The 25,493-nt window shown below is 49.3% G+C and overlaps 1 protein-coding gene and 1 long non-coding RNA gene across 5 annotated transcripts in view; one reads left to right on the plus strand and one right to left on the minus strand.

The window, feature by feature from the left end:
- Positions 1–18: 18 nt before the first annotated feature.
- Positions 19–25,493, minus strand: part of SPEN (spen family transcriptional repressor) — a 67,995-nt gene continuing 42,520 nt past the window's right edge. For 2 of the 4 annotated variants that reach the window (XM_083453551.1, XM_083453553.1), the window contains exons 4-15: positions 23,134–23,294; positions 22,180–22,380; positions 21,379–21,530; positions 19,133–19,258; positions 18,482–18,595; positions 17,329–17,442; positions 13,107–13,207; positions 4,524–12,414; positions 2,818–3,231; positions 2,117–2,311; positions 1,618–1,776; positions 19–1,197 (exon numbers count right to left, since the gene is read on the minus strand). In XM_083453551.1, coding sequence (XP_083309677.1) covers positions 1,066–1,197; positions 1,618–1,776; positions 2,117–2,311; positions 2,818–3,231; positions 4,524–12,414; positions 13,107–13,207; positions 17,329–17,442; positions 18,482–18,595; positions 19,133–19,258; positions 21,379–21,530; positions 22,180–22,380; positions 23,134–23,294 — 9,760 coding nt within the window. In that variant the 3' untranslated portion in view covers positions 19–1,065. The remainder of the gene's footprint in view (positions 1,198–1,617; positions 1,777–2,116; positions 2,312–2,817; positions 3,232–4,523; positions 12,415–13,106; positions 13,208–17,328; positions 17,443–18,481; positions 18,596–19,132; positions 19,259–21,378; positions 21,531–22,179; positions 22,381–23,133; positions 23,295–25,493) is intronic. The other 2 variants (XM_083453552.1, XM_083453554.1) reach the window with 2 other exon arrangements.
- LOC310683988 lies at positions 19,265–23,751 on the plus strand. The gene is made up of 2 exons (XR_014514626.1): positions 19,265–20,222; positions 21,601–23,751. It is a non-coding gene; the product is annotated as an uncharacterized lncRNA (long non-coding RNA).

Raw genomic sequence — 25,493 nt, forward strand, 5'->3', positions numbered from 1 at the left:
GCACACCAAAGACTGGAATGTCTTGTATTTTTTAATAAAGTTTGTAATCCAATGGACACACAAAACAAAACGGCGCTGAGAAAACATTTCCATAAATTAATTGTTAGGACGACAAGGACAGGAGGAGGAGGAGGAGATAAAAAGTCTGTACAAGTGTATAACACTTCCACATGTGAAGGAAGAGGAAGAGGCGGGGAGGAGGAGGCGGCAATGTCTAAATGAAGCACACTTACAAATGAGTGACAAATACAAAGTCTGAGTATGAAAATAAGATTTTCTCTGAAAACACATTTTTTGGCACAGATTAAAAAAAAGTATGTTGTGGGGATCAGATTTCTTTTTAAAGTCAGTATTATATATTTATATATATATATATATTATATATATATATATATATTTCTATGTACACACACCCACAGAGTCCTGCATATCCCACCAGGAAGGAAAATAGTTCTCTCCCTTTTGTGTTTTGCTTTGCTTCAGTGTAAACTGTACATCCCAGATGATGGAGGAGGAAGAGGAGGCAACTGCAGCATTGGGGGGAGGGGGGCAGCGCGCGGGGTCATCCGGGAGAAGGAGTGGGGAGACACGTCGTGAAATGCTCCTTGACCCGCAGACTGGAGCGGAAGTTCCCAGGTCCTGCGTTTTCTGAGTCCACAACGCAAGTCCGTGCGTGTATCGAGACATCCACCCTGAACGCCACAACAAATCTTTAACTGTGCAAAGGTCCAAAGTCACTGATTTAGTGCAAAGGCAGTTCTGGTTCCTCCTCCTTTTTTTGTTTTTAAGTTATTTCGTAAGTTAAAAAAAATAGCCTTCCTTTCATTCCCCCCCACAAGGAGGCACCAGCTCCCAGGACCAGTCTGCCTCCTTGAAGTGCCTCAGGTGTCCGTCTTCGCTAGAGCAATATGTAAACATACAAGGTAGAATGGCGGCCACTACAAAGCCAGAGTTTCGGGCAGGAGGGTCCAATCCCTTCCGTCCGTCCTCCCTTCCTTTGTCATTCGCTGTCTCTCTGTTTTTGCTGTAGGGCCTTGGAGAAAGAAGTCCGTAACTGTAAGCCACTCAGACCGATGCAATGACAATCATCAGGTGAGGAGAGATGTTTGAGATACTGGCGAGGAGGTCTGGGGCGAGGCGGGAGAGGTGACTCTCGGAGAACTCACAGGGTGGGAAGATCTGTAGGACGTAGGCAGGCTGGAATAGAGAAAAAAAGGAGAGGGAAAGGGTGACCACACAAGCTCTCAATGGCCAACACATTCGCCCCAGGCAGGAGCACAAAGGGCAGACCCTCAGCTGCTTGTGCTGAAAGGCCTGGGCTCCTGTGATTGGAACTCAACAGGCTCCACCTTGCTGCTGCCTCACAAGTTCAGCTGTGACATCCCCCAAAATAACAAAGCAAAGTTGGGGGGGGAGCGGGAGAGATGTGGTGGGGATGTCTCTCAAGCCTGCCTGGAAGAGCAGGTGTAGACAAGTCTCATGAAGTTCACACAGTGGTGAAGGAAATGCATTCTGCATATGCTCAGGCGCTGCATTCTAACAACAGCCAAATAAGTCCTCGCATTTAAGCACATGATGGGGAGGAAACGAGCCCATCTTTCTCTCCCTTCCCCATACCTGGTTGGAGCCGGGGTTGGGAACGTTGATGATGCCAGCGGCTTGCTTGGCTTGCAGGTAGCTAATGAAGGCTGCCTTGAGCGACTCCGTCTGGTTCACAACATCCTCTTGGTCTCGTCCACAAGGCAAGGCCAGCAACAGGCAATAGTCGCTCTCCACCTGAAAGGCAAGACAAGATCCCTGAAGAGCACATCTCATGTGCACGTGCTTTGCTGCCCCATCCCTGCATTCCCGAGGAACCAGCGCCATATACTCCAGGCACCTGCAAAAGCACTTCCATCAACACCCGACAGGTAATTTCATGTGCACTGATGAACAACCCCTGCTTTCCCCACCGGACGCAGCCATGCAATGTGCAATTCTGTTGCAGGCTGAACAGGCCTCTGAAGCCTGGTCTCGCAGACGCTTTGAACGGCTGGAATCCAATGCAGACGTGCCAAGCGGACTCAGCGGGCGCAAGACCCTCCTCAGAAAGGAGCCTCTTGCTCCAGCCATTTACCATCATCCTGCGCGCCACGCCCTCCAACTGTGACGCTTCCAGCCTCATGCGCTGAGCAATCCTCAGGGGAGGTCCCCCTTCTGGGGCTGGCAGGGAGCGGTGTGCCAGGACGTTATTGCCGGAGACAAAGTGCAGCTGGACGGCCGCCGTGTCATTCTTCAAGGCCAGGAGCCCCTGCCAGACAATGGGGTATTTCTGCAAATGGGGGGGGGGGGAGAGAGAGAGAGAGAACACTTCAGTGTGAATGGTGAAAGCGATGGAATAGCTGCAAGGAAGCAGGGCAGAGTTGGAGGGGCGACCTCAGGCCCAGCCACCAAATGCACCCCCAAAACCCATTGTGTTTTTGCCCAGCTGAAATGTATCCTTGCCCCATGGACATTTGCCTCTGGCCCTGCCCATCGGTGACATGCGGCCCCCCAGGAAGTTGCCTGGAAGAGAATGCGGCCCTTGGACCGAAAGGATTCCCCACCCCTGGAGGTTTCAACAACTAGGTGCAAGATTGGCGAGTGCCTCACTGCCAGAGCCCAGCCTCTGTGGTCCACTCAGGGCCCTCCTCCTTTACAACCAGCCCCTTGCTTCCTACTTGCCCTCCCCTTTCCCAACTGAGTGTTCATTACCAGGCCTCCCCCTGCCATCTGCACCACCCTCCCCCACCCTCCCACCAACAATAATTCAATCAAAAGCCAGCACGGAAAACTCACGGTCAGCAGCTGGACCATGTCCACCGGTCTCTGGGAAACAGGATGAGGTGCAAGGTCTTGCTTGAGCACCGACTGGGGCTCGGGCCGGGAGAGGGGCAGCCCCGGAGGAGCCCCAGGCCCAGAGGTGGTTGGGATAAAGAGCGCCGGCTTCTGCCCTGGGGCCTGATGTGGGGATGGGAGTTCCTGTTTGACAGAGATGGCGACGGGAGACGGGTAGGAGGTCTGGCCTGCGTCTGCCTGGCTGCGCTGAAGGTGCAAGTGGGGGTCGATCTGCTGGACGTGCCGGTTGACAGCCACGGGGTGGTGAGTGGGGTCTGGTCCGGCCGCCTGGGCTCCCTTGGGCTCCTGGGTGTGCTGGGGAGTCTTGCTATGAGCTGGCTGGCTGGGGTGGGTGTGTTCCCCTTCTGGCAGACCCTGAGAGGCACAAAGACAAAATCAGGGCGCATTGGAGGAGGAGGAGGAAACACTGGCCTGGTCCTGCCTTCCTTGTGCCTGCTCTCTGAAAGAGGCTCTGGCAGGCAGCAAAGGAGCAGCAAACTCCAAGGTTCTCAGAAACACCACCACACCCTCTCCCCAGAAAAGCAAACTAGTGCAGGTTTATCATTCTAGATTAAAAAAACTTGTGGCTTCTATCCCTAGGGTCTCCAACAATGGCTCCTCCTCAAGGATGTCTGCATGCTCAGCCATAACCTGCCTCTGTGGTTCTGGTTTCCAGAGCAGCCTTCTCTGGTTTCCAGGACCCTGATTTCCAAGCTCCCACATCTGTCCCCACACAGCTACAAATTAAGGGCCACTGTAGGACCCCAAAAACACTCCCTGTGACCGGTGCATCAAATGCTTGTGGTAGCTGCTGCTGGCACACTCCACTTCCTTCTGAGCCATGCAAGAACTTGCCACACACATCCCAGCTGCATCAATCCCAAAATGTTTTTATACACAAGCCAAGAGCAGGCTTGGAAACTGGGAGGAGGGGTGGGAGCGGAAGACAGAGGGAGGGACTTGCTGGTGGCACTTCACTTCCTTGCCTCAGGCAGCCTGGAAGATGCACACCCTACTCCCATGGCAGACGGGCAGGCAGAGCAACTCCCAGGCTGTGGAGAGGAAGGAATCAGATTCTGGGCACGTCAAAGAACAGGAGCCAATTCCCACCTGGGTCTCTTGCAGCAAACACAGCAGCCAGTCTTGCAACACAGGGACCCCTAACCTTTTGGGGCCCAGGGGCACTTTTGATACTGTTGTGGGCACCACAAAATACCCATTTACAGAAGGAGGAAGGGTGATGCTCAAAATGCTTCTCTGACCCCAAAACAACTAGATGGGGAAAACTCCGCACACCTCAAAATAAAAACACAGCAGACAGCCCCCGCCCAACACACACACGTGTGCGCGGCACAGGAGCCTTAGCATGCACCATGAGAGGAGTTTGAGGGTGCTGTGGTTCTCACAGGCAACATCAGGGACCTCAGTTAAAGAGGAACCCGCTTCCCTATGGCATAAGCCGTTTGCATGAACAAGATTTTCTTTTCTGTACACATTTTAGCCCAAGCTGAATTTTGCAGACTGCGTTTTTATCAATTACTATGACACCTGGAGACATGGAACCTGGTCCACAAAAACTTATGATGCCATCCTAAACGCTGCTAGTCTCCAAGGTGGTACAAGACGCAGAAGCATCCCACCTATTGATCCCAGTGCTTTTGGCTTACCTGAGAGGGGGTCATACTCCGAGAAGGCAGCCCGATTGGCGATGCCCCGGAAAACTGAGGGTGACCTAGCTGAGCCGCTGGGTGGTAGCTCCTCATGTCCCCGTAGACCGTCCTGTAATCGTGGAAGGAGGTGCCCGCCGGGTGCATGATCTGCACGCCGTGAGGGACGACAACTGGTTGCGTCAGAGGCAGTCCTGGCAGCTGGCCGCTGAGGAGGCGGGGCTCACTGTGGGGGGAGTGAGCCATCTTGACGTCTGAGGCCTTGGGTGCCTCTTTGCCTGACGGGAGAGTCTTGGTGGCGGGGGGCGTCTTCACAGACCTCCCTTCCGGCGTGCGGGACTGCCGGGTCTCTGGGTGGTGGTCGCCTCCCACTGCAGCCATGTGCGGGTGCATCATCATCCGCACGTCCCGGGGCACGTTGTACTGGTCGAGCCGAATGCCGGAGGGGTGCAGGCGGTAGTCTGGCTGCATGACCAGCACGTCCGACTGCACGGGGGCGGACCCGCGGCACACTGTGTGGTGGTAGTGCATATCCTCTTCCGAGGAATGCTGGGAAGACAGAGGTGGCATGACGATCTCTCGGATGGGGGCTGGCTGCGGCGTGCTGGACCGCTGCGGCTGCAGAGCCGCCCTTGGGGAGTGAAGCGCTTCGGGACGGATGCTGTAAGGCATGCCTGGCAGAGGAGGGGTGTTCATCCTGACCTCCCCTTGCGAGAGGTGCCCCAGGGAGACCGTCTGGGTGACGCTGTGGGGGGGCATGATCACAGACTGCTCGGGGTGCATGCTGGAGATGTATTGAGGCACCGGGATCCCAGGGCAAGGAGACCCCTGGATCCCTAGCATGGAGTTGTTCCCAGACAGGGCTGGGGAAGAAGGGCCGCCCGGATGACAAGCCCTTGGGAAGGGAGACGGAGAGTGCCCGCTTGTCCGTGGAGAGAGGGGCTCCTGCTTTGTGACCCCCAAGTGAGACACCACCCGCTCTGCTGGGGTGCTGGGCCCTGCACTCACATGATTGGCCTCGGGGTGAATCTTGCTAGACAAGGAGGGGTGATGAGGCCCAACCCCGGGGCTCAAGCTCGACGGCTGAAGAGTCTTGGTCTCCACTTTCAGGGCACCTGGGTCTGGAAGCTTTTTGTTGGTGGAAGAAGCAATGCTCTGTGGGAGCACCATCTGGTTGTGGACGAGGATGGATGGAGTGTTGGCAGACTGGGAAAGGACTTTGACGGGCCCCGACTGAGAAGTGGGCGCCTGGACAGAGAGGTGCAGGGGCTCCGATTTTTCCAGGCTGCCCCGTTCCTGCTTAATGGAGGAAAGTACAGGGGAAGGGCTGTACTGCTGAGCTCCCAGCACAAGGGACGATGGGGCTGAGACACTGCCGTACCCCGTTGGCGTCTGAGAGCCCTTTGGGATTGGCTGAGAGGGGCCAAGAGGCTCTTGCTTGATCTGGGACTTGGACACCGACTGCTGGAACTCAATGTCAACTGCACTTGCTGGGGGGATCTGGCTGATCTTTGCTGTGATCCGCTGCTGGCCTTCTGTCTTCTGCTGGGAATAGCTCAGGAGCACAATGCCTTCTGATGTGTTGACGCGGAGACCGGGGCTGGACCCCGTCTCCACCGGCCGATCTTCAATGACGGACATGGATCCCGGATGGAACCGGCTGTTGTCATTGGTACTTGGCCTCTGCTTGTATTTTGGCGAGAGGGCGTTGACTAGGCACGTCTGGGGCGCTTGCTTCACCAGAGTTATCCGCGGGGTTTCCTCGAGGTCAATGCTGTGGGGCATCCTGCTTATCACAGAAGTGGCCTTGGGAGCAATGACAGTGATGACCTTCTCTTTCTCGGTGAAAACGGGGGCCTCTGCAACTGGCGGCTCCAAAGCATTCATGGCTGGGACAGCTGGCTTGTCTTCTGATCCGGGCCGGACAACCTCTGCCGGAGGGTGCGGAGGATCTTCCTCTACCAGACGAGGTGAACTCACAGGCTCGGCTATGGCAGTCGTGACATGCGTCGTTGATGCCACGCTGGTCGCAGAGACGTACTTGGGCTCCATCAATATTTTCCTCAGAGTGCTGGAATTTGTGTCTATATCCGATGCCTTTGTGTCAGGGGGGAGAGCCGGCGGTGGGGTGGAGCGGGCCCGGGCCTCCTCATGCTTCACAATCCACTCAGTCACCTTTGCTGTGCTGGAGTGAAGGGGGGCAGACCCGGCGGAGACAGGCTTTGCTGCAGCTGAAGATGGGGCTGCTGCTGCTGCTGGCAGAGGTGTATTGGGGGTGCCTGGTGGAGGAGTCACTGGAGCACTGTCAGCCCCCGGCTGTAGTTTGAAGGCGCTCTGGCTCACCTCTTCAACGGGAACCGAGGGAGAGAGCAGGTCCACTGCTTTGGGCAGGGGGGTGCTGTCTGCCACAGGAGGTTCTGGAGAAGCCCCCTCCAGGGGTGCAGCCTTGCTGGCATCGGGGGGACCTGGCTGGGAAGCCAGAGGAGAGCTTTTCTCTTGACTCTCTTCTTTCGAGGCTCCTTCTGACTTCCCTTTAACCTCGTTGGCCACTGGAGATTTGCTTTGTACTCGTTCGGGCTCAACAGTCCTCGGTTCTGCTGCTGCATCCCCTTTCTTGCTTGTGCTCCGCTTGCGCCTCGGCCGGGTGGTTTTCTGGCGGCCCCGTTCCTTCCGAGCCATGTCAGCCTCTTGCAAGGTTTCTGCTTCTTGTGCCGAATTGGAGGATTCGCTCACACTCACCTCCGCCTCTTTGGCAGAGTCTGCCTCTGGGGTAGTGCCAGGGCCTGGTGGGGCAGGCGGCTCAACAGAAGTGGCTTCTGACTCCAAGATATTGCTCACGGCTTGATCAGTTTCAGGCTCCATCTCTTCTCGCGCGGGTGGCAGCACCAACGGTTCTGCGGGCATTTCCGATTCAGATTCGGTAGGATACGTTGGCGGAGCAGGGAAACTTTCGGCCTCTCCAGAGATGTCATAGATGATGGAGCCAATGGCAGCCGCGAGTTCTGTTTCGCTGGCCTGATGAGCAGGCTTGTCCCCGTCTTCCTCCGGGCGGACGTCCGACACTTCAGCCGCCTGTTCCTTGTAGGCTGCAATCGTCTGGCTTTCAGTGAGCTTTGCAATATTCTCCACGGCCTGCTCCAGTTCGATCTGCTTGGCCAGCTGGTCTGCTTCAGGAGACTGTGTTGACTCACAAGCCAGATCTTTCTCTGATTCCTGGAAGGGGTCTTCTGCCTCTGTCTTTATGAAATGGGGTGACAATTTGTCTTCCTTCCGGGGACTTTTGTTCTTGGGGGACGATGCCGGCACAGGCTCCGTGTCCTCTTCGCTGGGCCGCAAAGCACCTTTGACTTCATCCACATTAAGCCGGATTTCAACGCTTTTCAAGCTCTTCATCAAGGAGGCTTTATCGACGGCCTTGACGTTCCTGGATCTTCCACGTTTGGACTTTGGAGTTCTCTCAGAGACAGGCTTTCTTTCCACAATCTCAATGGTGCAGGCTTCGGAGACATTTTTCTCCAGCTCGACTTCTTTCCTCTCTCGCTTCTGGTCACTCAGAAGAGGCTCTTTCTCCACCTTGGGTTTGTTACCGTTTTCACTTCCATTCGAGCCTTGGCCAGAGAGGTCAGAGGGCTCTTCTGGCTCCACCAAATTCTCAGCCTTCGACTCGTTCTTCCCCCCTTTCTTGGCTTGAGGAGTGCTGGCTGCTGGAGAGTGGCTGTGTGCCAGCTTCTGGGATCGAGGTGACCTCCACCCCTCCACGGGTTTCGGGACTTCCACCATCTCTTTTGATTCTGCTTCTTCTACCTCTGGGTGAGCTGGTTCAACCTTCACGGGAGAGACTTCCTCCTCAGGCTTGCGGCGAGATTTGGGAGGCCTGCCTCTTCTTGGAGGGGTTGGAGTCAAGGCAGAGTCTGGTGGCTCCCTTTCAACTCTTTTCCTGGTAGATCTGGTGACCTCCAGAGTATCCTTCATAGGCGATGGGCCTTCGTGGTCCCCTGTGGTGGCATAAACTGACCGCACATTCCTGCGCCTTGTCCTGCCCACTGGCAAGCTAGGCTCTGGGTTTTCCGGCTCTGGTGCAGCACTTGGAGATTTAGCAGCGTTTCTCGAAACCTTCTCTGTTTCCACCTTCAGTGCTTCCCCGCGGGGAGAGCCCGACCTTTTAAGTTTCTCACGGTCAATCCTTTCACTCTTCCTTGTGACAGGCTTCTCTGCAACGTTTGCAACTGAAGTCTGGACAGGGTTTTTGGAACGCTTATTCTTGTTCGTCTTCTTGTCTTTGATGACAACAAGCGGTTCGGCTTCCATCTCCGTGTCGGAGACTGGAGGCAGGGCCTCCACAGCTGGCTCTGCTTTCTGCCCTGCACCGGCCTCAGAGTTCAGAGACGGTGAAACATTTTCTTCTTTCAGCTCAGGCAGCTCCTCGGACCTTGCTGCTGGTTTGAGTGGTGGTGGTGGGGGTGGGATTATTTCAGGTTCTGGATCTGTGCAGATGTCCGCTTGAGAGAAGGAAGATCCGGGCGTGGGTGGCTTTGTGTCCAAATAGGAAGGGTGCACTAGGGATACCGAGTCTTCCTCAGGAGGAGTTGCTGCAGAAAGAGCAGGGTCCTTGCTGCTGTCTATTCCTGGAGGTGCTTCCATATGCTCAGGTGGTTCAGTTTTGACAGCAGCAAGGAGTTCTGGAAGAGGCTTTGGTTCTTCAGCCACAGGACCAAGTTCAGGCAGAGGCTTCTCTTCTCTCAAAGAGGGCGCCATGACCGGCAACTTCTCGTTCGTGACCTTTTCCGGCATGGCTGGCCCTGGTTCTTGGGGTACAAGAGCAGCTGGAAATGGCCCAACTGAAAGCAGATGCTTATGCTCTGCCACTTTCTCCTCAGGCGCTGCTGCTTCTGGGCTTTTGGGCTGACTCTCCTTCTCCTCCTGCTTTTCTGCTTCTTTGGGCTTCTGGTCTTTCTCCTTTTCTTTTTGCTGCATTCTTGTGAGCTCCACAAACCTGCTGTGGAAGAGAACCACTGGCTCTGGCACAAAGTCTGACATGCCAATGTTCCCGTCCAGGGATGCCTGCCGGCCGTACAATCGACCAGAGAGGAAGTCAAGGTCTTCGTCTTTCCTTTCCAAGTGTTGCAGGCGCTTCGAGTCCTGCTCAAAGATGGAGCTGTGCAGGAAGCGCGAGGCAAAGAGCTCCTGCCTCTCTTGCTCATCCTCCTTGTGGTCTTCCTTCTTATCATCCAGCTTCCCTTCAGAATCGGTTCGGATCTTCTTCTTTTTCATATACCACGAGGGGATAGGCCTTGGAGCAGAATCCACTTTCTCTTTGTCCTTATTGTTCCTAAAATTAGCAAATCTCGAGTCCCAATCAAGGAAAGACCAGTTCTCTTCTCTGGAAGATGAGAGAGATTTGGCTCTCTCAAGCAAGGCCTTTGTGTCGGGAGTGATTGTCTTGTCCAATGCAAAGGAATAAAACTTGTTCCTTTCCAAAGAGGTTGGCAGCCTCTCCTCTCGATCACGAAGTTTCTCTTCCCTGTCCCGTAATAAAAAAGACAACCTGGAGCTCTCCAGCAACGAAGGGGTTTTGGGAGAATGGGCTTTATTATCGCCGTCATCGTCAGAGTCCGAAGGCACCTCTCCCGGCTCCAGATCCCGTATCGACCGCTTCCTTATGCCATCTCTCTTGACAATGCTGCTTGGGAAGGTAATGTCCACCCTCCCAGGCTCTTGCTTCACTTGGGACTCCCATCGGTTCAATTCCTCCTCACAACTCACAGAAGACAATTTTATTTTAGCCATTTCTACCATCTGCTCTCTTCGACTGGAGTCGTAGGGGTTAAATTTCAAAGAATCCTCCCTTACAGCCACATTAGAATATGGAGGACCCTTTTCATCCATTTTAGGTGACTCTTTGGTTTCTTTCACAGGCACCAGCCTCGGGGACTCCAGCATCTCCTCATCCTCATGGAAAGGGAAGGGCCTGAGGCTAGGGGAACAGGCCGTCCTTTCGGAGTCCTCGCTCACCTGCCGAGAGCTCCTGTAGTTTCTCTCTCTCTTTGTGCTAATTTCAAAGTCGAAAGCGTCAGAGGATTTCTTCCGCTTGCTGGGAGGAGAGTCGTCTGTCACATCTTGCGGGGGTTTCCCCACTTCATGCACCAGGCTACGCCTCTCATACTCATCAAGATCTTTCTTTGGGCTGCCAAACTTCTCGTGCTTTGCAATTTCCATTTCCATTTGCTGCTTCAACCTGCGACTCAGCTCCATTTGCTTCCGATAACTCTGTGTGTGATCAATGTCAATGGGAATCTTCTCCTCAATATCGGATGATGGAGGCTTCTCTTGAGCTAGCTTGTGGTCGGGCACTTCTTCGGGAAGACTGCAGTAGGTTTTCCAGGTGTCCTCTCGCTCAGTTCCTTGGTCATCTAACAGCTGTGTATGCTTGTGCTGCAATTTGATGGAGTTGACCTTCCTTACAGGGATCTCAGGGGCTTCCCCAGGTTCCTCAAGTAGCTCCCCCAGCCTAGCCTGCAGCTCTAAACTGGGCCGTAAACCAATCCCCAGAGAAATGCTGGCTGGCTCTTGAGCTTCTTTGGGGCTGGTCACTGAGGCAAGCCTTTCCAGCTTGGTTTTCTTGGATTCCCTTTTAAGAGTCTCTTTCCTCAAGGGCTTTCTCTCAGATTCACTACTTGTTAACTCAATCTGCTTTTTCAAAACCACACGCGCTTCCTCCTCCTCCTGACTACTCCTTTTAAAGTCCATTTTTTGCTTATCTGGCTTGAGGTTTGCATCCGCAAAGCGTCTTTTGCGAGCTTCCAGCTTTTCTAGATCTACTGGGTTAGTCACTTCACTAGGCAGCTCTGCCTTCAGGTGCTTCTTAGGCTTCAGCTTTGCATCCTTTTCGACCACTTCGATGTGACTGGCAAGCACCTTCTCTTTTGGCACTTTCACTCGGGCGGGTTCAAGTTTCAGCTGCTCTGACTTGGTTTGGTCTGCCTGAGAAATCTGCATTTTTTGTTCAAGCAAAGGAGACTTGAGCGTGTCGTTTTCTTGCTTCCCACGCAGCTTCTCCAAAGCAGGCTGTTCGATTACTTTCCCTTCCTTTTCCTTGACTCGTGTTAACACGACACATGGCATCAGCTCCAGACGGTTCTTCGCAGCTCCATCTTTATCTGCTCTCTCCCGACTCCCTTTGCTGCTGCCTTTGACCTTCTCAGGGGTGGGCTCCCGTTCGGTTTCTGGGTCTGTTTCCGACGACTGAGAGCTGGGAGAATGGTTTTTGGCCCTCCGTTTCTGCTTCTCCGCTTTATCCTTTTCAAGTTTTTCTGGCTTCTCCTTCCTTACCAGGCGCTTGTCTTTGTCCGTTCTCTCCTGCTCAAAGGCCCGCTCTTTTTCGGGCTTCTCGCTTTTCGTGTAGCGCTCGAGGCGGGCTTTGTCCAGCTTGTCATAGCGGGGTGGGGAGAGGGAGCTGCAGCTGCCGCTCCGCTCCGAGGACCGGCTGTAGATCCTCCGCTCAGAATCGCTCTGCAGCCTCTCTGATTGGGACGGAGATGCTCCAGGGCTTTGGGGCCGTCGGGAGTGAGCTGGGCTTTGGCTCCTTTCAATGGGCCTCCTTTCATGGTCCCGGTCCCGGTCTGATTCAAATCGCTCCCGCTCCCGTTGCCTGTAACTATACTCTCTTATGTCTTGCTCGTAAGGGTCACCCCTGTAATCTCTGTATTCCCGTGGGTCGTCGTAATACCGTGGGTCGTAATACTCTGCTTGGTAAGGATCCCAGTCGGCATAAAACTCCCTGCTACGGGCTGGATATTCTCTCCGAGGATCTTCCGGATATGTTCCTGGGGTGCGAACAGCCTCATAGTAGGTACGGTCAGCAGCATAGTCGTAAGATCCTCTCCTTTCATCCCTGCCAAACCCAGGAACATAAAAAAGTCAGCTTCTCCCCAGATCAAGACCACCATATACAGCTCGACTACTGTAGCTACAGGTTCAATCAAAAGACAAAAAGAACAGCTATTTTCTAAGCAGGCAGCTGATCCTTTAGTTCAATAGTCACCACCCCACGTCCCACTGCTAAGAGAGGCTTCAGAGGCTTTTCCTAAGCCATGACCTTCAGCAGGAATGAGTGATGGGAAAAAACACTTCTGCTCTAACGCCCTTCTGCTTCAAGCCCAGAATCTCGTAGTCCCTTGCTATATATGGAATGTGTCTGGCAGGGCTGGGCGATATCTGTTGCAGGTGCAATTCTGCACATTCTCAGGAAGGAAGGCCAACATGGCACAGGTGTTGCAGGATGATGAGGGCATCATCCATGTCTCTTGGTCCAATGGACACTGTGAGACAGCACTCTGGGCCTCTCCCTCAAAATGTCCCCCTGTTGGTTATGAGCTGCAGTCATTTAAACAGAATTGCTACTGGCTGCTAACCCCTTCCCCAACTCACAATTTTGGATATCCATTGTAAAAATAAAAAAGCCAAAAAGAATTAAAATGATGGCCAGAAAAATGCCAAAAAAATTGAATTATGAATTGCTGGGTAGATCCTCCCAACCTCCAGAGACTCATTTTGGGCTGCTGTAAAGATATCAGGGGCACTTGCCTTCTTTCTGCCAGCATTTCATAGAAGTCTCTGATATCTTGACCCGTTTTCTCCATAGATTGATAGAATGACAACTGGCTTTCACGGTTTGCAAAATCCACCTGAAAAACAAGAATTTTTAAAGGCCCGTTACTCCCAATAACACTCAATTATGAAAAACAGTTCATCATCTGCATTTAAGACACAGGGAAAGGAGAGCAGATCTGTGACATGATTAAAAGTGCCCCCCGCCCCATTAAACCATCAGATTTAATGCTGGTGGGTTTTAATGTAGAAGCTAGTTTTAATAGAATATGGTACTTCACAGCTTAGATGTGGGTATGGAAGTATCATAATGCCATACACATTATGAAAAAAGAACATCAACCATGCTGGGCCAATTCAGCAATGGCCAGATACATCTGAGAATATCATAAGGAAGTTGGGGAAGACAGGGTGCATTTAGCCACTGATAACCTTCAACATGTTAATATGAGAGTGATTTTTCTGTATGATTTTAGTCAAAAGGATCACGAGCTAATTATGAATGCATGTATAACTAGTGAGACGTTGTTCTTGTTCTTGCTGTTACTGTTGCTTTTCCCAAGAACTACAATTAAAATGCCTCTGGTCAATCTTACACAGCAAGCCAAACCCAGAATACTAAATCCACAGATACTAAATCCCCAAATGCACAGAGTATGGGAAACAAGCAAGATGAATTGGAGCTTTTAGCACATGATAGCAAATATGACCTGGTAGGCATTACTGAAAACTGGTGGCTTGAGACTCATGACTGGAATGTAGGAATTGTAGGGTATAACCTGTTCAAAACGAATAGACCGAAGAGGAAGAGAGGAACTTCAATTTCCCTGATATATGTTGGGACTCTAACTCTGCCAAGAATGCAAGGTCCAACAAATACCTCCATTGCCTCTCCGACAATTTAATTTCTCAGAAGGTGGAAGAAGCATCAAGGGGATCATCAAGAGGAACTGATCAACAAAGTGGAAGTACAAAGAAACTTGGGAGAAAGTGATCATGTTCTTCTGGCTTTCGTGATACAGAGGCAAGGGGAATCTGTGTAGTCGGACACACACTCTGGATTTTAAAAAGGCCAATTTTCAAAAAGCTTAAGGAACTACTGGGTGTGATTCCAACAGTTGCAGGGGGAAAGTCAGGCTGGCTAAAGCTCAGAATGAACTTAGGCTTGCAAGGGAGGTTAGAAATAATTAAAAAGGTTTATTTGGCTATGTCCAAAGAAAGAAGAACAAGGAAGTGGCGGATCTTCTCCTTGGAGAAGACAAGAGAAAAGGTGGAACAACTCAACACCTACTTTGCCTCTGTTGTCACCCCAAAGGAAAGTGATGCCGAACCTGGTGATAACAGAATAAATGATGTAAGGAGGGAGCTGCGTCCCAAGATAGGAAAAGAGGTATTGGGGAACACCTAGTTACTTTAAATGAATTCAAATTCAAATCTCCAGGGCCTGATGAGCTGCATCCAAGGATACTAAAGGAGGTTGTGGATGTAATTTCAGAGCCATTGTCTATGATCTTTGAGAAATCTTGGAGAACAGGTGAGGTCCCTACAGACTGGAGGTGGGCAAATGTTGTTTCCTTCCTTAGAAAGGGGGGAAAGGAAGACCCGGGTAACTACCAACTGGTGAACTTGACATACCAGGGAAGATCCTAGAACAGATAATTCAACAGTCGGTCATTTAGAAAAGGATGCTGTGATTACTAAGACCTAGCATGGGTTTCTCAAAAATATGTCATGCCAGAACAACCTGATTTCTTTTTTTGATGGAATTACAAACTTGGTGGATCAGAGAAATGCTGTGGACATAGTGTATCTTGATTTCAGTAAGGCTTTTGACTAACCCCCCCCCCCTACAATATTCTTGCGAGGAAGCTGGTAGAATGTGGGTTGAACAAGGTGGATTTGTAGCTGGTTGACTGACTGAACCCAAAGAGTACTCATTTTTGGTTTCTCGTCATCCTGGGAAAAAGTGATAAGTGGGGTGCCGCAGGGTTCTCTCCTGGGCCTGTTGTTCAACGTCTTTATAAACGACTTGGATGAAGGAATTGAGGCGATGCTCATCAAATTTGCAGATGACAGAAAACTGGGAGCAGTAGCTAATGCCACAGAAGACAGAATCAAAATTCAAAATGACAGACTGGAGAACTGGGTGCAAGCTAACAAAAAGAATTTCAATAGGGATAAATGTAAGGTTCTGTACTTAGACAGAAGAATCAGATGCTCAAATATAGGATGGGGGACACCTGAGTGACTAGCAGTACATGTGAAAAGGATCTAGGGATCTTGGTGGACCACAAGCTTAACATGAGGCAACAGTATGATACAACAGCAAAAAAGGCTGCATCAACAGATGTGTTTAGATCAAGGGAAGTAATAAAAAGGTAAAGGACCCCTGACAATTAAGTCCAGTCGCGAATGACTCTGGGGTTGTGGTGCTCAGTTTTTCCGGGTCATGTGGCCAGCATGACTAATCCGCTTCTGGCGAAACCAGAGCAGCGCACAGAAACGCCGTTTACCTTTCCTCCAGATCGGTACCTATTTATCTAATTGCACTTTTTGCCATGCTTTCGAATTGCTAGGTTGGCAGGAGCAGGGACCGAGCAACGGGAGCTCACCCTATCGCGGGGATTCGAACTGCCGACCTTCTGATCAGCAAGCCCAAGAGGCTCAGTGGTTTAGACCACAGCACCACCTGTGTCACAGGGAAGTAATAGTACCACTCTATTCTGCCTTGGTCAGACCAACCCTGGAATACTGTGTCCAGATCTGGAATACTGTGTCCAGTTCTGGGTGCCACAATTTAAGAAGAATGTTGACAAGCTGGAACGTGTGCAGAGGAGGGCAACTAGGATGGTCAAGGGTCTAGAAGCCAAGCCTTATATGAGAGACGGTTGAAGGAGCTAGGTATGTTTAGCATGGAAAAGAGGAGACTGAGAGGAGATATGATAGCAATCTTCAAATATCTAAATCGTTGTCAAATGGAAGCTTGTTTTCTCCTGCTCTGGAAGGTAGGCCTCCTACCGATGGCTTCAAGTCACAAAAAAAGAGATTGAGATCTGACAGCAAGAGCTGTTGAACAGTGGAACAGCCTCCTCCCTTGGGGGTTTTTAAGCAGAGGTTGGGTGGCCATCTGTCATGGATGCTTTAGCTGAGGTTCCTGCATTGCAGGGGTCCCTTCCAACTCTATAAATTAGATTCAATAAACCCCTCTCTCAGGAAGTTGAATAAACAATCCTCAAACACCTGTTACAATGTCAAAAAACCCAAACGGCTAATTTTAATCAAAGGCCAGTAATTAAAAGGTTTAAGACGGATGCGCCGGAAGACATTCTGTAATACTCCACAGCAACAGGGCAGGCAGACATCAAACTCACTGAAGCCACACAAGCTATAGAACCAGCACACAGGAGGCTCAATGTTAAATTCATCCTTTACAATGCACCTTTAAGGTGTTCACCTCTTAGTGCAGTCCCCTGCCCCACCTACCTCCCCCCCCCCCCAAAAAAATATGGTGCCTTCCTGCTGGCTGGGGCCGATGTGAGTTGTGGTCCAAAACACTGGGAGGGCACTAGGTTGGGGAGGGCTATCCTACTAAGTGTGCACAAGCACCCACCCACACCCCTGACACCAGGTAGGATGTCTTATTTGGAAGCAGACAACCAAGCAAGACAAGAGGAGACGACATTTCAAAGGCCGTCCTGGACAGTGCCCAATGCACAAGAACCACATCTTTCCTCTGACGTAGAGCTTATCTCCATCTTGGAAAAAGCACCATGGGACACAGCACATGCCTTTACTATGCCCCAAATGGCACAGGCCAGGTGGTCAACGCACCTGGTACACCCATGTACACAAGCAAGACTCCTGCGCTCAAGGTGATCTCTCCTTGGGGAGGACGCAGTGAGCCAAGAGGGCCAAGGAAATTCTACAGCTGCAGAGATGTTAGCGGCACAAGGTCCAGCAGCCAAAGAACTCAGGAAAGGAGAAGAACTGAGCAAAGCAAATGACAGGAAGGGAAAGGCTGCAAGCAGCAGTTGGAGATGCCCGCACAGCTCCACTCGGCAGAGGGGGTGACAATAATCAATCTTAGAACAACTTTGGCAAAGCATTCTGTGTCATTAAGCAATCCCCCTGCCTGGCCTATTATTTACTATTGTTTATTATCATTACTACTAATCTTTAGGAACTTAATTTTGCAGACCTTAATTTTATTCCCACCGATTTTCCTCCCCTTGGTCTCTTTTACAGCAGCTTGTGCATATTCAATTTCATTGTAGATAACGAGAGCCATGCCTTTTAAGCGGTCAAACACCACCTGTAAGAACAAAAAAACAAAACAAAACCAAAATAAGAGCCTCATCCACAGGACAGAAACGTCAGTCCCAGCAAACAAATGCAACTAGGGGCAGGGAGAATAGATACGGTTACAACACCCAATTTAGAGGCGTTTTCAGCCTTCCCCGCAACAAGGCATCTTGTAAGAGAGACAATAAAAAGGGGCGAAAGGGACTGCTCTAGCTTGAGAATCATGTGGCTTGAGGCATTGGTAGGCCTTTATTTTGTTTTTCTGTATTTTACTTATTTCCCTGCAATTGCAAATTTTATGCCCGGAGAGTACAAATTCTGTTTAAAAAAAAACAGAACAAAAACAAGTGTAAGAAACCACAGTTTCACTAAGGAGATAAACGTGTGCTGCTCGAGACACAAGGCACCAGCAGGCTCTGTGGAAGTAACGCCAAGAGTTCAAAATCCCACCCACTCCCTGCAGAGATTATACAGGAGGCATTCCTGGCTCAAGCTTGTCCAACCTCCCTGCATGATTCATTCGTGCAGAGTTGCTACATGACTTTAAGATCAACCTCTGCTCCAGAGATTAAAAGGCAGCTCAGTGCATGTACCTGAGATACCTGCAAGGGGGAAGATTAAAGGCATTGGGGGGAGGCAGGAGAAGTCAGTTGCCTCTGCATTTAGAATGGGAGCCATAAGACAACTTCTGGATCTAATGTAACTAATCTGAGCCCTGTCACTGAAGTGGGCCACGCACCCACAATTCTAGGGGGAGTCACAGTTTTGCAAAGGGGGGGGGCAGGGGAGGAAGAGAAGGTGGGCAGACACACCAAGCACTCTCTGCACACGTTTGGCTTGCCTTAACATGCCATTTCCCCAACTGGAAAAAAGGTGGCGAGAGCTTTGGACCTCTCGGAAGGATAGGCTCAGCCCAGAGAGAGAGAGAGAAATATAGAGACAGAAGCAGGTCTTCAGGACGGAGCTTGAATGTGGGGTCAGAAAAGAGCAGGTTTATTGAGGAAGGAAGAGAGGAGACCTCTTCGTGCTGCAGAAAGCCTCCCACCTACCTTCACCACAGGACCATAGCGGCAGAAATGTCGCGTTAAATACTGATCCGTCACGTTTGTCGAAAGACCATCCAACCACATGCAGTTGGTGGGCATGCTCTTCCCAAAGCCCAGCTGGACACAAAAGGGCAAAACTTCCAGTCAGTCAAAGAATTCACAATTAAGCTCATTTAACAAGAGCAGGCCTAATTCTAAACTAAGATCCGTAGAGCAGGTGCGAGCAAGTACTAAGCCAGTTTTGGGTTTTTTTAAAGCCAGTTTTAATTAACATAAATTCCAGAAACTTAAATGGACACAAAGTGTGGCCCCTTCCTACGGCAAGTGAATCAAGTGCAACTTGCAGTCTGTACAGGACAAGGAGCTGGAGAGAAAACTGTGAATGGGCAAGAAAACAAATGCCACCTCCACGCTCATTCGGTTTCCAGGTTCTGCACCAAGATGGTCAAACAACTTTGCCCATTCGTGCCATCTGGAGGGACTGAAAAATCCCAGAAACAATCCAACCTCATCTACAAGCAAACAGAAAGGCCCTAAGAGGGACACAGGGCATCTTATCCTTGCTTCATGGCTCAAGCTGACAAGAATCACTTAAAATCTCTGGAAACAAACAAAAAAACCCTCAAAGAGCAGCGCTTCTAGGAGAAAATTTACCTTGAGCCGATTATTTCCGAGATATTCCCCATCCATCTTCTTGATCGCTTTACACACACTTGCAATATCACAGTACTGCAGGAATGCATACTGGGGAACCCCATTCACTTTCTTGATGTCAATATCCTGGTGGGGAAGGAAAGCAGTTCACACTGAGAGACAGGCTAGGCCACAGGGCACCAAGAGGACTGCTGGTCAAAGAGAACGCCCTGCTAAGGAGGAAGCAGGCTCATAGTTTTGCAGGTTAGCCTTCAGGGATGCAGCTGGACCCCAGTTTAAAGCAGTTGTTGGCCAGTCAAAAACACACACATCCCGCTAAAGCCCAGCAACATAAGTGGGAGTCTGCAACTGGTGGTCCTAGGTCAAGTATCCACTCACATCTGTGGATTCTCTTTTGCTTCCTAAACCAGCAAGGTCAGGTTGGTGTGTGGACACAAGTGACAGAAGCAGTTTCCCCTCCCCAGCTTCTTTTTCTAAATGACAATATCCCCAAACCATTCAGTGTTCCTGTCCTATTTTTATGCTCTTAAAAATACTGCTTATGGAAAACCACAACAATCCACTCTTCCCTCCCTTCCTCATCTTGCAGCTCATTCTAAACCAAGATGACGCACACAATAAAATCCAGATGAACAACAGCAACAATGCAACAACATTGTGATGCTGATTAATTATTTGAATGCTGGCTTTTGTTTATATATATATCTTTAGCAACAGCTGAAATCTAAGTAGTGACTAAGATACTCTGGAAATATTTAAAGCCTGTCCTAGAGAAAATTATCTACCTGGGGATTTAATGGGCTTAGGCAGGCAGAAGGATAAACAACATTTTGGCCAGCCTTCACTCTGATGACTAGGAGCCGAGGCAGGCACAATGTTCTCTGAGTAGGACGAGTCATCCTCCCAAGCTAGAAATAGAAGCTGGACACTTTCTATTTTTGCAAAACAACACTCACTTCTGCCTTTGTGAGCAGTGTGTTAGGAGATTCAGGCAAGGAAGGAGACTCCAGCACCTTCAACAAGTCCAGGGACAAGAGCAAAAGATCCAGTGAAGACTTCCATTCCCAGAAGCCTTTGGCTCCAAACAAAGGTGAGGAAGCAAAGACTTGCCCAAAGAGGGGACTTCTCTAACACCAGCCAGTCTTTGTTCTAGTGACATAGCAGTATAGGAGCTTCCAACTTAGGGTGACTGACTAGCCATGAGCAAGCAATTAAAGCAAAAACAAACAGCTACACCCCTAGGGGTCACTTTTCCATTAATGACGAGGCATCCACACAACAGTGGATCTGCAACATACCCCACTGCCACAGTCTGTGTGAGCAAATGACAGTCTCTTTTCTCGTGGATGTCTCCTGAGTTTGCATGCAGTGCTTTTCAGGGCATGCAGGTGGGAGATTAAAAGGCCTGGCAACACTCAACCCAGGCAGCTCTCGGTCCTGCTTGCTAACACACTCTCCTTCCCCAATGCCAAACACACAGAAGCGGAAGCAGTTTCTGCTGAACCAGACTTGCATTGTTCAGCCATGGACATGAGTTTAGCAAATGCCTAGTAAGCAAGTGAAAAGGCTCCAGCTCTTCAAGACAAAGCGAGAAGAGCTGCGCCCTTCAGGAAGGGAAGTCCCAGGGCTGCACAGCTGCCCCCAGTGCTCTTCTTCCTCCTTGGGCCCTTGTAGGTGGGAAGGGCCAGGCAAGCCTTCTAACCATCTGCCTCAAGTGCCACCTCTTCTTGCAAGGGAGCACAGCAAAGGAGGCAGTCTCTGACACATGTAGGGCTCAGAGTACTCAGCAGAGCAAACGGGGTTGTTTTCAATGTAAGGTTGCTAAGACACTGCTACCCAGGGATACGGAAGCTGCCTTTTCCCCCTTCCAAATTTATTATTTCTAAATTAATAATAATAATAATAATAATAATAATAATAATAATAATTTATTATTTGTACCCCGCCCATCTGGCTGGGTTTCCCCAGCCACTCTGGGCGGCTTCCAAAAGAATATTAAAATACTGTGATACATCAAACATTAAAAGCTTCCCTAAACAGGGCTGCCTTCAGATGTCTTCTAAAAGTCTGGTAGTTGTTGTTCTCTTTGACATCTGGTGGGAGGGCGTTCATGGCTTATATCATGGCTTAATAAGATCCAGTGATACTTCTCAGATTAATGGACCTTCAGAGCTTATATTTAATGAGCTGAAACATGCTTCTCTCTCAAATGAACTGATACAAACACACACACACACTGTACATACCACTATCCCTCCAAAACGCTGGAAGATGTTGCGAAGGTCATGATATGTGGTGGTTTTTTCTAGATTGCCGATGAACAGAGTTCTCGTTGCCTTGGGGTGGAATTCATCTATTCTTTCATCTAAAGGCCGAAATTCATTCTCGCTCTCTGTTTCTGGAGGCAGGTGATTTAAAAAAAGTTCTTTTAACATTCTGTGATGTCTTCTCTCTTTAACATTCTGTAGTGTCTAAATCTCTCTACGCTGCCATGTCAGGAGGGCTGAGCTTCATCCCACCCCATTTCAAATGATTATGGATCTAGTAATGCCAGCAAATCAAAGGTCAAAGCAGTCTACCAACTCCTATTCTGTAAGCAGAAACTAAATTCAACAGACTAATCTAGAGGGAAAACTGAAACAAGAGCTCCCGCCCACTTCAATGGGATTTGTGAAGAGGTTCCTGATGGATGGTGCCAATGTACCAAAAATGACCAGCTGGCTAATGTTTTTGTTAGGGCCAACCTAAGCATCGCTAAACTTGAAGAAGAGCCATAGCTCACTGGCAGAGCATTTGCTTTGAAAGCAGAAGGCCCATGTTCAATTTCCAACACCTCCAAGTTTCCTGGATTCAGTATCTCCTATGTAAAGCAACAGCAAGCTAGCTTTTTTAATGAATTTTCTCCATTCTGGAGAACTTAAAAACCAGCTCGTGGCTTTGTTGTGCTTCAGTTGGGCCAAACTGTTGTTATTTGGATTTCCCTTTGAGGGGCCAGCACAAGGCTATCTGCCATTTTCAAGGGCCAGCAACAACCTCCTTGTGCTCACCTGGCCCTATCCAAGCAGTCACTTCAATCTGCATGCCAAAGAAGAGTTTCCCTTTGGAAGCATTGAGCGCTTTCTCCTGATCCTCCTGTTGCCGGAAGAACACCAGTCCGTATCGCTCTTCAGAGGCTCCGTGAATCTGCACGGATGTCACCTTCCCGTACTTCTTGAACTCGTGGAATAAACCATCTTTAAGGCTGGTGTCTACACCCCAAGAAGCAAAGCAGAAGATTCATGCTGATGGTTACAGAAGACACTGTAGCCTTTTTGGAAAACGCAGCACAAAGGTTGCAGTTTGTACTCTTTCGTGTTGTGAGTTTCTATTTTAAAATGTATAGTGTTACACACACACAGAACTGCCCCCTGCAGAAGAAGCTGCTTGGGTTCACCCTTCTCCCAATCAAACATGCCACCTCTCCTCCCCAATTCCCCTCTTTTCACTGTGAACCATTCCCTGCATAGAGTGATGTGTAGTCTGCACTTGGGAGAAGCCTCACAGAATCACCCTGGCCAGAAGGGAACCTCAATACAGCCTCCACTGGTATTGTTCTGTTGCTTCTTGCTCTTTTCCATGATGAGCGGAACCAGAACTGTGCAAATGTGCGAATTTGCTCAGTCCTCTTTTGTGCAAAACTGACAAAACTGTGCACAGAATTTTGATTTAAAGGCACATACACAGCCCCGCTTTGACTGTTATATATCTTTCACCTGTGGTAGGAAAATTCCATGCACCTTAGGTTGATGAACCAGACTGCTTAAAAAAACCCTCTTTCAAAATTAATGCTGCCCCATTTGCAATATGACGTATTTTCCACCAGCATTCGCGTCAGCGGTAGCCTACCAAGGCAGTTCAAAGCTCATTAAACAGGGCTTGCGTTTTCCAGTGGAATATTATGGGCAGTCACAATATTGCTTTGGTTTAGCATTAATTATGGATGATGCCTCTTTAGCTCTTACCTGTGGAGCGCACTGGAAGATTCTGAACCTTAATCCCAAAACTTTTGCGGGGCTCATCTTTTTCCAGAGATGGAAGCAACTGGGAGGTGGGTGCTGGAACTGCCGTGGATTGAACTGAACGGGCCGGAGACTCGTCGCTTGAGCTGCTGCTGGAGTCACTGCTGTGGAAGCAAAAAAAGAATGCAAAATTCAGCATAGGGAGGCTGCCAGGTCATTGCCTTGAAACAAAAAGGTGCCCAAGGCCAAATTCTTTTACCCATCAGCAGAAAAGCAGCATATATATATCTGAGGACAGCATGAGGATGCCAATGTCTTCACTGAAGAATAATCAAGGGTGTGGGAGATGGTTTGCTTTTTGTACCTGGGAAAAACTCAAGGGTCTGGTCACAGGGCAATTAGAAATTTGAGATCTCTTTTTAGTCCTAAGCAGGGTTGGCATTAACAAAATAATTATGAAACTATCCTGTGATTAAGGAAACCCAATACAGTCAAATAACTGGGGAGTTATATAGACTCTTAAAGTTTATTGTAAATCTGGGCATACTGGTTGCTGCCTGCAAGTTAAATCCAAGATTCCAATGTCTCAATTCACACGTTGCCTGAATAAAAGTAACTTTTTAATTGTTATAACAATTAATACATTAAATCCAAAAACTAGTCATTCCACTTTCACACTATATACAGGTAGCCAAATGTTACACGCGTTCAGTACGTGTACGACGGTGTATACGCGCATCATGCCGATCCCGGAAGTGACCCAGAAACATCATAAAGACATCACTGAAACATCACTAAAAAGGCAGAATGGGGGCAGGGGAGGTCAGAATGAGGCAGGGCAGAGCAGAGCAGGGGTAGAATGGGATGTTTGCAGGATTTTTCAATGGGTCAATTGCACTCAATTTCACTGGTACGTTGGGTGCCTCGGAACGTAACTCCCGCATCATATCTGCTTACAGACAAGCTCATAATTAGGAAATTAATGTTCTGCTTTTTCTGTACATATACAAGGACACAAGGCAAAATGACTCGCCTGAAGGAAAGGGCAACAAACCAACACAAAGTTAGATGGCAACACAAAGTTAGATGGCAACTAAATGCAGAGCTGTAAGAAGACTGTTAATTACTAAATAAAAGTTCCTAATAAATTGGTCACGGGAGTGCGGAATAAGTCACACACCCTTTTGGGCGTAAGCTTAAAGCCCCAATCAAGTGAAAATGAAAAGGAAGCAGAAGATAAACAAAAATCTTCACAAAACCAAGGGACTCTGCTTGTCTTGGAACAACTCCCTCTTCACAGTGTCACGTGAACTGGCTTGCTGACTCCGCTGATGCTAACTGCTAATCATGGTGACACCTTGACAATGATTGGCTGATTGGTGCAATGGCTAGGACAGTTCAGAGCAGCTCACGGTCCACCTTCCATGAGGAAAAGGGTGTTGGTTAGTTGGGATTAAAACATTGCAGGGTTATGGTTGAAAATTTTGATGGCCCTGAGAGCAGGTAGAGAAGCTAATGGAGCCCCGAGGAAAAGAAAGCTATATGAAGGTGCACAGTGGGGAAACAAACATTTAAAAAATGCATTTTTAAAATGCCAATTTAGATGTATGTGTTGGTTTTGTTTTTTGATTAAAATGTTGTAAGTCGCTTTGAGTTCCCATGGCAAAAAGTGAGTAGTACATTTAATAAGCAAGGAGGAGGAGGAAGAACCTGAAGGTAGGGTAAGAGAGGGGAAATTAAGGCATAAAAGGGCAACAAGGAGAAATTAAATCCCAGGAGGAATTTCACAGTGCTTAAGAAAAGTAGAATTTTATTTGGGAGGTGGAAGAAAAACTAGGGAGAATGATCTAGAACAGTGGTTTCCAAACTGCCCACCCACAGTCCACTTGAAAACTGCTGAGTGTCACGGTGGACCACTTAATGGTTTTTCTGCCTGTTGTTTAGGAACTGTAACACACTGTGCATTACAATTTTATGGAATTCAAACTGTAATACAATAAAATACAAAATATAAGAAACAAAAGAAGCAAGAGAAATATAATTAAAATCAGTATGAGTATTTAATGTGATGGATGTGCCGTTTCATGTCTTCAGCCACAAATCATGGCATGGATCACCTGAATGAAGTGTGAATGGTCTGTGGACTGCAGTTTGGGAACCCCTGATCTAGAAACATGGTAAAGAAAAGAGAGGGGAACAAAGTAGACAGTGGCCAGAGGAAGTAATGGGTGGTAGGGACATGGGAGTTGGAAAAGGAGGGTTAGAGACAGGAGGGTCTGGGTACAGGAGTAAAAGGAGCAGCCAAGGGGCATATGGTTGCTTTGCCTATACAGAGACATTTCATCAGTTATGACCTCTGCTAT

This window comes from Podarcis tiliguerta (assembly GCF_965153285.1).
Source record: "Podarcis tiliguerta genome assembly, chromosome: 8".
Taxonomy (NCBI): domain Eukaryota; kingdom Metazoa; phylum Chordata; class Lepidosauria; order Squamata; family Lacertidae; genus Podarcis; species Podarcis tiliguerta.